At 41.2% G+C, this 15,263-nt stretch overlaps 1 protein-coding gene across 1 annotated transcript in view; it reads right to left on the bottom strand.

Moving 5' to 3' along the window:
• Positions 1-11,283, bottom strand: part of LOC122732425 (meiosis 1 associated protein) — a 109,367-nt gene extending 98,084 nt beyond the window's left edge. The window contains exon 1 of the mRNA XM_043972558.1: positions 11,044-11,283. Coding sequence (XP_043828493.1) covers positions 11,044-11,283 — 240 coding nt within the window. The remainder of the gene's footprint in view (positions 1-11,043) is intronic.
• Between the last annotated feature and the right edge of the window lie 3,980 nt (positions 11,284-15,263).

Below are 15,263 nucleotides of genomic sequence, written 5' to 3'. Positions count from 1 at the left end.
CCCCTAGGCACAGGTTCCCTTCTCTGTCCACCCTGGATCTGTGACCTGGAACTGAGCAGGGAGCACTGGAGCTGTCAGCTGGCACCTGTTCCTGAACTGTGTACAAGTTCAGGCCCTTCTGTTTAGCTCTGGGACCTCTTCTTGCCCTGGTGTACAGCCTTGTCCCTCTTTCAGGCCCTGTGTTGAAATGCTCTGCGCAGCTGTTTTTTACTAGACCCAGCTAGACCACAGATGACAATATCTCCTTATGCTCTTTTAAGCTGGAAAAATGACTCACTGTGACTTTTTCTTGGATTTCTTAATAAGGACTCAGTCCGGTGCCTTTTCTAGATCTTTATGGAGGACTTGTGGGGCTGTATTTCTTCCTGCTATTCTTCCATCTTGGCACTTCTCTCAACAATTCACAAAACACAATCATCTCAAACAATTAAGATAACATAAACATTATTACTACAAATATGAAACCTACCAAACACTTTGACAGCTTATCAATTGTTTTATTTTGGGTTTTTTTTGGAGCTTATCAATTGTTAAAACAAAGGACGGGGTGTGTGTTTTAACTTTAATGTTGTTCATTATATCTGAACATTTTTGCTGTTTATAGCTATCAGACCCTCAACTTCTGTTCACTCTCCAAATCTACTTTTCTGAAGCTCTTGCCATCAGTCAGGGGGTGATGATAAACTCCAGAAATAATTGTTAACTTGTTTATATGAGTATCTAAAAACTGTGTCTCATAGACATATTTCTGGGCTTTTAGTGATAGGCACTGGAAAAATCAGTCAAGAAGAGAACAATCTCTAGTTCCTCTCTAATCCCGAGTCCTATGCTGAAATTCAGAATTTGGGATATGGACCAATGTGCCTGAAAGCATCCCAGTCCGATTTTCTGGAACAACAAATATTTAACTAGGGAAAGCGAGTGAGGATTAGGGGAATTTCCTGATCAATTTGATGATCTCTCCAATCAATCCAATGAGGTTTTATTCATGAAAACAACCTTTGTCTGGGGGTCAGGAAAGAACCTCTTAGAGAATATGTCTGTTTTGGCTATGTTCTGCAGGAAATCTAGCAGTGTCCTGGCTGCTGTTGTCTGTCTGTTTGTCTGTGTGTCTCTTTTTGTGGGGCAATAAGGGTTAAGTGACTTGCCCAGAGTCACACAGCTAGTAAGTGTCTGGGGCCGGATTTGAACTCAGGTCCTCCTGAATTCAGAGCCAGTGCTTTTTCCCCTGTGCCACCTAGCTGCCCCATTTTTATTCATTTATTTAAAATTTTTTTCTTCTTGTTCTTCTTTATAGGCCAGTTGTTCTCATGAATGAAACCTCACTGGGTTGATTCTGGAGATCATCACAGTGGTGGTGGCTCTCAGGTAAGGAGTTTGTCCTCTTGGATCTCAGCCAGCCAACAATCTTGGGAAAATGCCAGTTCCTTGAGCCCAACCAAGACCTCATTTCCTGTCCTCTCAACAAGCTACCAATTGGTATGCTTCTATTCTCTAAGGAGAATACTAGAATCTCCTTCCTGCTCTCCCAACTTCTACTTAGCTCAGTCTATGACCTTATCAAATCAATTAAGAAGCTCGTCAAATTGATCATGAAAATCCCTTATTCAACCCTTCTTACACAGGTGTTATTATTCCCATCTTCTGAATGAGAAAATAAGGCTATCTTGAAAGTGGTCTTGGAAATGGGGCAAATTCATATTTGTCTAGGGCTCTCTACACTGCACCACACAGAGTGAAACTCTGACTGGAAAATCAAGTATATACATAGTGATGAACTATCTACCTGTCATCTGAGGACCAGCTTAATTAAATTCAAAGAGGTTCATGGTTTCACATTTTCAAGCAGAGAAAGATCATCTACTAAGTCATAAAAGTCGTGCTATGCATCAGTGGAGGGATTCAGGGAAGCTCTACCTGGTCAGTCTCTGGGAATGATTAATCCTTTCTGATTCAACAAGGATAAATAAGCTTCCACTGAGGCAGGCCTCTAAGACAGAAGAGAAGTGAATATTTTTGGAGGTTAAGAGTATTCATTTATTAGTCACACCAATGAAAGGAAGTACTTCAAGTACTAATGTTTTACAAAGTGCTCCTCTTAATAACCTCTGAGCTAGGGAGTGGTGAGTACCGATACCTCTAGTTTGCAGAGGAGGAAAGTGAAATTTAGAGAGGGTTTCATGGCCCAGGGCCTCATAGGTAGCATCAGAGTCAGGATGTGAATCCAGGCTCTAACATGCTGCTTTTTCCATATAACGAGTTGCCTTTTAGGTGGAGTGAGGGTACTATAGAATTTGCCTTTCTCTTTGGGACAAGGGTATTCTTCAGACAAGACACAGGGTTTATGCCCTCAGAAATGCAGAATGACCTATTCCACACCCTTCCTCCTTAAGCCTGTAATGAAGAGGGCAGCTCTTTCTGGTCAGTCCTTGGTAACAATCCTTCCTGATCCAACAATGATAGACAAGCTTCCTCTGTGAGAGGGCTCCAGGGGAGAAGAGAAGCAAATACTTTGTGAGCCTAAGGGTATTCATTTGTTAAAACTGGCCTAGTTTTAGCTGTGGGTAGAAAGCCTCCATAAATGGACACATTTGTGTAAAAACTGAGGCACTGGTTGGCAGAGAAGTGTGGTTTTTGCTGGTATAGGTGCAGCCAAATGAGTCACCCGGCTCCTTCTGAAATGGTTTTGCTGACACCTGACTGAATTTTTTTTCTTTTTCTTCTTCTTCTTCTTCTTCTTCTTCTTCTTCTTCTTTATTTTTTTTACAATCCAGTCTCAGTGAGAAAACAACTCTCTAGGAACTCAAATCCTTTTCCAGAGAAGCACTGTCATTTCTTGACACTGACACCTCCCACCCCAAATCCCACCCAAACAGTACATTCCATTCGTGATACAAGGGAACAATTGTATGGAGACTCAGAGTTTAGAAATAGCTAACATTCATGAAATCTGGAATCCACAGAAAATAGAGGCATAAAAGGAGATTTCTGAAACACCCTCAAATTCCAGATGATTAACCACATGAAAAGAACATGTAGCTTGTAAAAGCAGGATGAGTGGCAACAGTTACTATAACTTGGAGGCAATAGTTATTTCCCTTTTTCTTAACCATCAATGGGAGTAGAATCCTTTCTTCTTTTGACCTCTCCCCTGTCTCCAGCAAATTATCTCTGTACCTGAGCAGGTCAATTTCTCTTTTATGATTTGCATACTGTCACTAGCTTGGTCTTTATTTAGTACTTGGCTCAATAAGTATATATTGATTGATTAACTGATCAATCTAGGAACTGGGTCTTCCTGACTAACCTTCTTGCTTGGGGTGAGGGCAACAATATGAGCAACTGGATTTGATCATTCTGACACCCCTGGGGTCTAGAATATTCTACTATGGTAAGATAGAGTGTGGGCCCTTGGCATCAGTCTCATATTTTGGGGCCTGGATTTTGAAGTATGCCAAATTAGGGGTACACTTTATTCCAAGCTTCTCCAATCACCCCTTCAGTTGTACTTCACAGAAAGGCCCAACACAGGGCAGAGTTCCCAGAAGAGTACTAAATTACTGCACCTACTAGAGCTGGATGGCTGAAGAGTCTGGGCTTTTCACTAGTTTCTGGCTCTCCCACCAAACCCCAAGCCTGAGGCACATTGAACAAGGACAACAGTATAGTGCCGTGTTTCCAGAGCACTTGTAGCACTAGGCTCCAAGATGTATTATATGTTACTTTTGTTCTTCATAGTATAGGTCTCCTTCGAGAACTTCTGACACCAAGTTGTGATGGGGGGAGGGTTACCCCAGGTCCCCAAAGGCTATGCCAACAGAGGCAAGTTCTGGCAGGTTCTATCATATTGGAAAGACTCGAGGACTGTTTGTCATTTAAGGAAGAACCTAGCCTGGAAAGGTTGTTATCAGAAGGCTGACCACTTTTTGGCCACAGAATTCAAGAAATTTTACTGAGGTTTGGAGGAGGTGCAGACTTCCTGCAGAAGCTCACATACCAAAGAAGTCACAGATACTTTAAATGTTCGAATAAATAACACAAACAGAACTTGCTTCTCTTTCTTAGAGTGAGGAAAACTCATTCCAAGAAAATACAGAGCGTATGACGACTCTAGTCAGACAGGGCATGAGTAGGTCACCTAAAGAAAAAAGAAATTTTCTATCATGGAAGTCTTGAATAAAAGGATCAGTACTCTTCTAATGGGCTATACACTAAATGACTTCTAGCAGTTCTTCCTGACCCTGGGATTCAGAATTCTATCCAGAGGAAGGTTGGTGGTTGTTGTTCAGTCACTTCAGTCATGTCTGACTCTCTGTGACCCCATTTGGGGTTTTCTTGGCAGAGATATTGGAGTGCTTTGCCATTTCCTTTTCCAGCTCATTTTACAGATAAGGGTTTGGGTGAAGTGACCTGCCCAGGGTCACACACCTACTAAGTATCTAAGGCCAGATTTTAACTCAGGAAGATGAATAAGTTTTCCTAATTACAGGCCCAGCACTCTATCCATTGCACCAGCTACCTGGCCTGGAAGAAAAGGTAAATAATACCTGTAAAAGCTATCTTACAGGACTATTGAAAAAATAAAATGACACATGTAAAGCATACATTATATACGGTATATACATAATACATATAAAGCACATGATAAACCTAAAAGGGCTAGGTGTCAATTATTACTACTATTGTTATTATTATTTTGTTCTCTAGTTTGATGGAGCTCAGGTAGATATATGGTCCAGAGACAGGTTGCAATGAGGCTTTGATGTTTAACGATCTCCAGATTATTGCATGAATGTTAGAATGACTGCTTTCTGAAATTAAATGAGAGTACTAGGATGTTAGTTCTTTCTCTGCAATCTTCCTGAATCCATCTCTGGATCAATTCCAAGAGGAGCAAGGAAGACAGGGATGACATACACTTTATACTCTTCCCACCCAGTTTTTATTGCTTCTACTAAGTGTCTGTCTGACTGTCTGTCTGTCTCTCTCTATCTATCTACACACACACACACACACACACACACACACACACACATATAAAATTTTTTTTGGTGGGGCAGTGAGAGTCAAGTGACTTGCCCAGGGTCACACAGTGTCAAGTCTCTGAGGTCACATTTGAACACAGGTCTTCCTGAATCCAGGGCCAGTGCTTTATCCACTGTGCCACCTAGATGCCCCGAGTCTCTATATTTTTAAAGGCTTTTCATCCCATGTAGCCTGGAGATCATGAATATTTTGTGTGGCAGTAGTTACTAAAAACATTGTTCTCAAATGTTTATGGATAAATACTATTTTCAGGAGATTGTGAGAAATACTTTTGCCTGTCCAGCAATTTATTTGCTGTATTTCCAAGGATATTCTGAGGTCTATATTTGTAGTACAGGGATTTATCATCTGTTAGCTTGTGAAAGAATTAGTTTCTCATGTATAATTATGGCCATTAGGTTATATCTTATTATTTATTTTATAAGTGTTGAATTTTTGCAAACTTCAGTGACATTTTTTTTAATAGTTTATTATTTTTTCAATTAACAAGTATTTAAAAAACTAACCTGTCCCTCTTCTTCCCACCTTTTGTAAAACAAAACAAAACAAAGCAAAACAAAAACAAACATCAAAATAAAATCTACAATACAGTCACATAGTCTGGCAAAAATGAATTTCCACATTAGCTATGTTTGAAAATGTATGATGATGGGGCAGCTAGGTGGCGCAGTGGATAAAGCACCGGCCCTGGATTCAGGAGTACCTGAGTTCAAATCTGGCCTCAGACACTTGACATGTACTAGCTGTGTGATGCTGGGCAAGTCACTTAACCCCCATAGCCCTGCAAAAAAAAAGAAAAAAAAAGAAAATGGATGATGATAATAACAGCTAGCATTTACAAAGGGCTTTCAGGTTTATGAAGTACTTTACAAGTATTATCCTTAAAAACCTTAGGAAGTAGATGCCATAATTATCCCCATTTTGCAGATGAGGCAAACAAAGGTTAAATGACTTGCTCAGGGTCACACTGCTAAGTGTCTAGGGCAGGATTTGAACTCAGGTCTTGCTCTCTTTAGGTGTTTTATTCTATCCACTGTGCCATCTAACAGCCTCATCACCTCTCTGTCAGGAGGTGAGTGGTGTGTTTCATCCTCATTCTTCTGGCCTTCTGGTTTATCATTCCATCAATTAGAGTTAAAATCTTTCAAAATTGCTTTGCTTTTCAATGTTGTCATTGTATAAATTATTGTACTCTTTATGCTCAGTTCATTCTGTATCAGTTCATTAGAGGTATACACACTTTCTTCTGAAGATGTCTATTTCATAATTTCTCAAGGCACAAAAATTCCATTCCATTCATACACCACAATTTGTTTAGCAAGCCCCCAATAGGAGACCACTCCCATAGTTTCCAGTTTTTGACTGTCACAGAAAGAGCAAGTGCAATATGTTGCAGTTTGTTTCCTTGCGTAAACTTCACTTATCAATAAGTCTGGTCTCCTTATACTTCTTGTAATTTCTGGTGGCAATATCCCGCACTTAGATAACTAGGACAGACCCTTTTGTTTCTACAAACTCTCCTTTGCTGACATCATTACTGGTTGAATTTAGAGGTACACTGCTCTTGAAGGGCCTTTAGATTTCATTCTTAGATCTCGCCATTTCATACAGTCCATTCAGAAGTAAAGCAACTTCAGTTACATTTGACAAATACAGTGTTGTATACCTATCATCAGTCTTTATTATTGCTCTGTGAAGTCGCATCTGTTTGTTCCAGAGGTATTGGTTAAAATTTTTAACCTATGATGTGCTCTAAGACCATGTATCAACCCTTCTTTGTTATTGTTGTGGTTACCAAAGGGAAAGTTGTTAAATGTGAGGAACTCTCATTGATCAGGTTACTGATTATGGATCTGGTTTGTTAGGCTTTGGGAAATTCCAGGACTTGATATTATTTACAGCACAATGCTCTTCACTCTCTCTTTAGGGAACCCCTCTCCCATGTACATGCTGTGCTGGTCATCCTCCATGCCAGGGCTTTTTAAACTTTTTCCACTCACAACCCCTTTTCGCCTGAGAAATTTTTACGTGACTCCTAAATAAAATGGGCATACAAACCAAACATTTACTGCCAAATTTTTTGTGACCCCCACATTTTAAGACCCACAGTTTAAGAAGCTTTGCTCTATGCTAGTGACAAACATCTTATGGGAACATATAGCCCCTTGTTTATGCCTCATCTGGCTAGTTCATAATGAGAGGGTCACTGAACAAAATTATCTCAGCTGTGTGTCTTTCAAGGAATCTTATAAGATTTTTTTTTGGTAGGGCAATGAGGGCTAAGTGACTTGCCCAAGGTCACACAGCTAGTAAGTGTCAAGTATCTGAAGTCGGAATTGAACTCAGGTCCTCCTGAATCCAGGGCTGGTGCTTTATCCACTGCACTACCTACCTGCCCGAATCTTTTAAGATTTTAACATGCATGTGACACACCTTGTTGGATGGAGAAAAGCCTTTAAAGTGACATTTTGTGGAGTGAATGATATGCTTTTTTATAGTTAACAAATAAACACAATGGGATGCTGTATTCTTTGGACATTTCTGGTGATTGTATGACTATGAAGATATGGTTTATAGTAGAGTGTCATTTTCAAAAGTATGTCTATTTCCTGCTCAGATGCACTTGTTATGTATGTACATCATGTTCAAAAACATTTTTTCTATGTGGAAAATAGGGTCGGTAATTATTGATACAATTTCTTGGTTCCTTTTTTCTTTAACAAGAATATCTATGATTTTCAAAGTGTTTGTTACCTTTCTCACTTTCTTAGAGAATAGATCCACCAATGCGCTCACAACTGTGCTGCTTACAGTGCACAGCTCCTCCATGTGTTGCTGGTCTGGTCCCGCTAATCTTCTCTGTTTCTACTCTTTTATGAAACACAGAGAAGACTGCAATGCTGGAGTTCAACTGTGGGGGCTCCAGATTAACGATGAAGTAATTGGCTAAAACAACCCTGTCTCATCTGTTCCTTGTCCTCCTACTTCAGTCCTTAAACACTCTCAGAATGAGCTGGCTTATGTGGATCTCTTGACAAGCTTTCCATCAGTTTGTTTTTCCTTCCATTGCTTATTGCTCTTTTATGAGATGATACTGCCCATAATTGTCTACCATCCTCCTACCCGAGTTTACGTTTATATTCCAAACTGCTTTTGCCCTTGTCTTCTCCACCTTACCACTTAGCAAGGGAATTAAGTGTTTCCTCACGAAAGCAGTTCCTAGGCAGTCTGGTGAAACCTATGGGCTACTTCTCAGAATAACATTTTTAAATACACAAAATAAAATATATAGGACTGCAAAGTATACAAATTATATTGGAAGAAAGATACACCCTTTTCCTATCCAAGGCCACGAATTCCCTGTAATCTACTCACAGATCTCGATGGTCTGTGGACCCTCAACTAAGAACCTCTGTTTTGGACTTTGTTGGTTTCTTCACTGTGCAGTTGTCTATAAGAGCTAAAATTCCTTAGGAAATGGTGATAGTTTATATGAATGTGTGTTCTTTAATTTAGTGTCAGTAGTTTGTATAAACCTGGGTGCTGCTGATTTAATTGTATGCCGTATCTTCTCATGTTAATTCTTTTTTTCCCCCCATGGAAAACATCTCTAGGTTATGAGAGAAAACATAAAAACAAAACTTCAGATTAAGGAACTATCAAAAAAGAATTATGCTTCAATCTGTTTTCAGATACCATCAGTTCTTTCTCTGTAGATGGAATGCAATTTTCATAAGTCCTTCAGAGTTATATTGGATCATTGCATTGCTGAAAATAACCACGTTATTTTCCCAGAAATCATCTTACATTATTGCTCTTATTTTGTATACAGTACATTTCACTCTGCTTCAGTTCATGTAGGTCTTTCCAGGTTTTTCTCATAGCATCCTGTTCATCATAACTTTTATATAGTACCTTAAACTTGACAAAGAATTTCCTTCCCAATAGCCCAGAAGAGTAGGTACCATACGTTTTGCCATTATAATCAATCATCATAATTATTTCCCTCTATCCTATGCCCTTCCCATGATATTTACTCTATTTTCTATCTTCTTTTACCCTAATCCTCCTCAAAAGTGTTTTGCTTCTGACTGTCCCCTCCCCCGCTCTGCCCTCCCTTCTTTCACCCTTCCCTCCTTATCCTCTTCCTCTCCTACTTTCCTGCAGTTAGGTAGATTACTCCTCCCAATTCGGTGTGTATGTTATTCCCTCCTTGAGCCAACTCCTCATGTTCATTCTTTCTTCAGTTTGGTATTGATTTTGATCTTTGCCCTAAACAAGCTGATGGTCCCACTGTACACAGAAATCTGATTCAGAAATAATTTCCACATCAGTAGCCGGCTGTTTCTTGTCTCTTAAGATACAATAGTGGGGGGGGGCAGCTAGATGGTGCAGTGGTTAAAGCACTGGCCCTGGATTCAGGAGTACCTGAGTTCAAATCCAGCCTCAGACACTTAACACTTACTAGCTGTGTGACCCTGGGCAAGTCACTTAACCCCCATTGCCCTGCAAAAAAAAAAAAAAGATACAATAGATGTCATTTTTGTGATGTTATTTGGTGTCTGCCATACCTAGCACTATCTTTCAGAAGAATTTATTTGTGATATATAGGTGTCAGGTTTGGGGACAGTATGTAAACTGTTGGCCTCCCTTTTCCTACTCTTGAGCTGTATTTTCTTTTTTCTTTTTCTTTTCTTTTTTTTTTTTTAGTGAGGCAATTGGGGTTAAGTGACTTGCCCAGGGTCACACTGCTAGTAAGTGTTAAGTGTTTGAGGTCGGATTTGAACTCAGATACTCCCAACTCCAGGGCCAGTGCTCTATCCACTGCACCACCTAGCTGCCCCTTGAGCTGTATTTTCAAAATACTTTTGACCTCTTCCCTTATGTTCCATGTTTATTTTTAAGTTAGCTATATTAAAAGTACATATTGGGGCAGCTAGGTGGTGCAGTGGATAGAGCACTGGCCCTGGAGTCAGGAGGACCTAAGTTCAAATCTGGCCTCAGACACCTAACACTCACTAGCTGTGTGACCCTGGGCAAGTCACTTAACCTCAACTGCCTCGCACACACACACACAAAGTATATATTAATTTAATGTGGAAAGTCTCATCAAGGTCTTTGTAGAATTTTTATGTCTCTTCATTCTCTCCAAGAGATGTCAGCACATAAGCTCCAATCATCTTTATGGTGATCTTTTTTTTTTTTTTAAATGCTCATCTGCAAAATGAGCTCATTTTAGGCTCCTTATAAACCCTGTAACAAGAGGACTGGGCATCCCATGAAATGATGTTTCTTATTAACTTTGGACACACGAGAAAGCCAACTCCACCAACCCCTTCCTTTATTTACCTCTCCTGGAAGACTTTTGGTCATGCTTCTGTTTAACGGCACCTTCTCTGTGTCTTCTGCTTTCATTTCTGGCTATTCGGCAGTCAAAGGACAAAGATCTTACATTCGGAGTACCAATAGTTAAGCTAATGTTTATAGATAATCTAAAAATGGGGTTCTAAACTCCCTTAACCCCTTTTTTATATAATTCTGCTACTGTCATTGAATAAGTGGAGGTAGCCCTTCTGCCATTTTGCATTGGTCTTCGTTTCGTGTACTGTGATAGCCAAAGAAGTCAATCCCAAATGGCCATACTAGTGGTGATGAGCCTCTTCATACTGAGCTACGCTGGTCCTCAGAAAGCAGTCTGTAAGTGGGACTGTACTTGAAGCCTTTCCAGCTCAGTAGAAACTACTAATAGCATCACCTTTAAGAGAGTCCAGAGTCATCACCAGATTACAATGAAGCATCAGATTTTGTGCAGGAACCTAGAGCATAGGGCTCTCAAACTGCTTTACTTTCCACTATACCTCACTGTTATTGGTAACTTGCTGCCTTCCCAGCCTAAGCCTTAGCTGCTCTGATGTACTGATTGTGGTACAACTCGCACCCAGCTCAGGCTTGACCATTCTCAACCCCACTGAGGAATCTTCTCCTGGTTCTACTCACCACAAAAGGAAGGATGCATTCATGCTGACTCTGAACCACATACATGCTGAACAAGGGCATGCGGATAGGGCCTCCCAGGCTGCAGGCGAGAGAGAAGAAATTCTGCAGAGCCTCACAGAGATTGGAGCAGACCCTGGCCCAGGAGGGGAGGGCAGCATCCACAATGAGAAGGCGGGGAGGCTGCCGCCACACATGTGCTGGGCTGAGGGGTCCTTGGATAGCACCATGTCCCTGATGCATGGTGGCCAGTCCACAGTGTAACTAATGCAGTTTTCTGAGTGTCCTCTTTGCCTGTAGGGAAGGAAAGAGAAATAAATCTCTAGTCTCCAGAAAAATGATAAGTAGTAGTAACTAACTTTTTTTTTTTTTTTTTTAGTGAGGCAATTGGGGTTAAGTGACTTGCCCAGGGTCACACAGCTAGTAAGTGTTAAGTGTCTGAGGTCGGATTTGAACTCAGGTACTCCTGACTCCAGGGCCGGTGCTCTATCCACTGCGCCACCTAGCTGCCCCTAGTAACTAACATTTAGTTAACAATGCTTACTATGTTACAGGCACTGTGCTAAGAGCTTTACAATCATTATCTTATTCCTAGGAAGGAAGTGTTATTATTATCCTCATTTTAACAGATGGGGAAACTGAGGCAAACTTTTTTTTTTTAAATGACTTGCCCAGTCAAGCAAGTATCTGAAGCAGGATTCTTGATTCCAAGTTTGGCACTTTATCCACTGCATCACCTAGTCCCCCCATGAAAACGGAAATATTGGTAGCATGCAGACCTAGAGGCTCAAGCCCAGGATAGTTAGCTACTTTTTGGGGTCATCCAAGCTTGGCTATTCAACAATTTTTTAATAAGGTCTTCCCTACAAAGACCTTCCAAGAAGTAAATTCATTCTGTCTGGGTTGAATAGCTCAATTTATATTTGCTTTCCCACCTTGGAGTCTGAGAGGCTATCTGTAAGACTGAAAGTTGGAGGACAGTGAAAGAATTTTTGGACTTTTTCTTCCTGTTATGTGTGGGAGGGGGAAGGATGGGCATGTGGTTCCTAAGGAGAAGAGGAATTCTTGGAGAACTGAGTCTGAGAGATAAATGTGGGCTATAAAGTTTGGGTGGAACTCTTGTGATGAACTTATGGGAGAACATGGGACAAGCAAGGAAAAGTTGTGATCTGTATCATTGTAAAATGTAAAATATTAATACCATACAGCACTGACTTTTAGGGGAGGCAGCTGAGTGATGCAGTGGACAGAACACCAGCCATGGAATTAGGGGGACCTGAGTTCAACCTCAGTCACTTGCTAGCATGTGACCCTGGGCAAATCACTTAACCTTGATTAACAATCCTCACCCCGCCCCCCACCCTGCGTCCAAAAAAAAAAAAAGACTTTTAGGCACAAATGTCAGAAATGATTATTTACTTTACCATTAACCTAATATTCAAGTCATTTCTAGATTAGAGAGGTGAGGAAAAATGGCATAGTTGTCCCCTGTTTTCTGACATGTCTTTTAACCCCAAGATGACTTGAGGCAACATTCACAGGAATCATGAACAAGCAAAAGATGTGAAAATACAGGTTTGGAGTTAACATTAATTCCAAACATAGGAGGAGCTAGGCGGCACAGTGGAGAAAACACTGGTCTTACATTCAGGAGTACTTGAGTTCAAATCTTACCTCAGGGGGCTACTAGCTGTGTGACCTTGTGCAAGTCACTTAACCAACTGCCTTAAATATCTGGGGCCATCTCCAGTTGTCTTGATATGTATCTTGCCATTGGACCCAGATGGTTCTGGAGGAGAGAGTGAGGTTGGTGACCTTGCACAGCCTTCCTCACTTAAATCCAATTCTGTGCAAGTCTTGACATCACCCTGATGTCATGGTCCTCTGACAATGAAGGACAAACAGCATTCTAAACAATGGTGACCATTCAGTTCTTTCTTTGACCACTCCTCTCAAGTCTTTCCCAGAAGAAAATAGTGACCTATCTTTCCTGCAGCCAATATTTTTTTGGGGAGGGCATGGCAATGAGGGTTAAGTGACTTGCCCAGAGTCACACAGCTAGTACTTACTAGTCAAGTGTCTGAGGTCAGATTTGAACTCAAGTCTTCCTGAATCCAGGGCCAGTGCTTTATCCACTGCGCCACCTAACTGCCTCATAGCCAACATCTCAATGCTTTCTCAGTGGAGAAGGGGGTACTAACACCAAACACTTCAAGGGGGTTGAAGATAGCAAGGTTTTTAATAAGGAAAGTACTTTTTGTTCTTAGTTTAGGTATTAGCCTTGATCTGTTTCCCTACCTTCAAACTGTGAAGTCTGGCAAGGGCTTTTAGACCAAAGAAAAGATTATTTTTAGATGTTTTCAGTTTTACTAGAAAGCAGGTTTTTAATAGGCTTGCACAGAGGGCACATTTGGATTGATGAAAACAGAATCGTTTGAATATTTGAGGGAAAACGGTGGCTGAGGGATGAACTGAGGAATAAAATCTGAAAGAAGGGACCAGAGGTGAATAATGGGAAAACTAAGAAAGAAAAGGGACTGGTTTCCAGGTTAACCAAATAAAGAACCAGGATTAACCAAGGGATTCTTTTTTTTTTTTTTTTTGTGGGGCAATGAGGGTTAAGTGACTTGCTCAAGGTCACACAGTTAGTAAATGTTAAGTGTCTAAGGCCAGATTTGAACTCAGGTCCTTCTGAATCTAGGGCCAGTGCTTTATCCACTGTGCCACCCAGCTGCCCCCCTAACTAAGGCATTCTCAATGACTGTGGACATCTGAATTTTTGTTATTTTGTTTTCCTGCACACATAGATCTAAAATGGCAAAGGTCCTGGATGTTGAGTTCAGCCCTCCTTTTACAGAGGAGAAAAATGAGCCCTTGAGTAGGTTCTTGGTCAAGGTTACCCAGGAAGTAAGTAAGGAGTCAAATAGGCATTTGAATGCAGGGCCTCTGACTCCCAAGCTAGGCCTTTTCCATCCTGCTAGATTGTCTCTTAGAGTCTTTGTAGTACACTGTATTAAATTCTTTTCAAAAAGGGAGCTGAAAAGGGGGTTCTGGGAGAACACAGTATCCAAGCCCAGAAAGACAGGAGATAGAAGAGAGGAATGAAGATGGGCCAGCCTGAGCCCCTCCCCCAAATGGAAGTAACAAGAGAACCTTACCAATGGGAAATGGGGGAAAACAATAAACAGCAAGAGAAGGAAATTGCTTTCAAAGATTACCCATGAGCCCTCACTTAAACATGATGGTCTCTTCTCTGTCCTTGTTCTCCTTTCTGTTGCCCTCACCCCCTTGGATTTTCCTGGATCCTCTCAGTTGCTCTGCCTTCCAGGACTACTCTCAGCTGGTTCTCTCTGTAACTATCTGACTATTTAGCTTTTTCTTATCCTTCACTGATGGTTTCTCATAATCCCCCCATCCCCTAAGTGATCCTGGGCAAGTGACTTAACTTCTGTTTGCCCCACTTTCCTCAACTGTAATGTAGGGATTGGAATAAGAATAGCACGTACCTTCCAGGGTTGTTGGGAGGATCAAATGAGACAGTATTGATAAAGTGCTTAGCAGAGTGTCTGGTACACACTAGACACCATGCAAATGCTCATCTCCTTCCTTCCTTCCTTCCTGTCCCCTAGGGCTTTTCTCTTTTTTCTTTATACTATACTCTCTTATTGGGAAATCTCATTTCCTCTCAAGGATTTACTCATCAACCACCTCTGTGCCACTGACTTTCAAGTCTCCATATAGAAGTCTAATCTCTCTCCTGAGTCTCACTCAGTCTTACATCTCCATCTGTTTGCAGAATGTCTCTACAGGATGTCCCATTAGAATCTTAAACTCAATCCAATATTGAACTGACCATCTTCCCACTCCTCTCCTTGTCACCCAGGTCTGGAACCTCTCAATCATCTTGAGGTAGGGGACTCTTCCTTCTCCCTTCCCCTCTCTTCGACTACGTTCGATCGGTTTCCAGAGCCAGTCCATTCTATTTCCACAGTATCTTTCACATCCACTCCTTTCTCTCCACTCCAACTGTCATTACCCTGGCTCTGGCCTGGTCTTTTCTCAGCTTGATTATCCCAGGAGACTCCTAACCAGTCTCCCTGCTTCCAAACCATCCAGCCTCCAAAATGCTCTCCAAGCAGCTGCCGAAGTCATTTTCTTGGTGCACGAGTCAGGCCTTGTCACTTCCATACTCAGACGTCTCTAGTGGCTCCTTATGGCTTAGA

The sequence above is a fragment of the Dromiciops gliroides genome, chromosome 6 (genome assembly GCF_019393635.1).
Source record: "Dromiciops gliroides isolate mDroGli1 chromosome 6, mDroGli1.pri, whole genome shotgun sequence".
In the NCBI taxonomy this organism is placed as follows: domain Eukaryota; kingdom Metazoa; phylum Chordata; class Mammalia; order Microbiotheria; family Microbiotheriidae; genus Dromiciops; species Dromiciops gliroides.
Note: the sequence above shows the minus strand (reverse complement) of the source record. Positions and strands in the feature narration are given on the sequence as shown.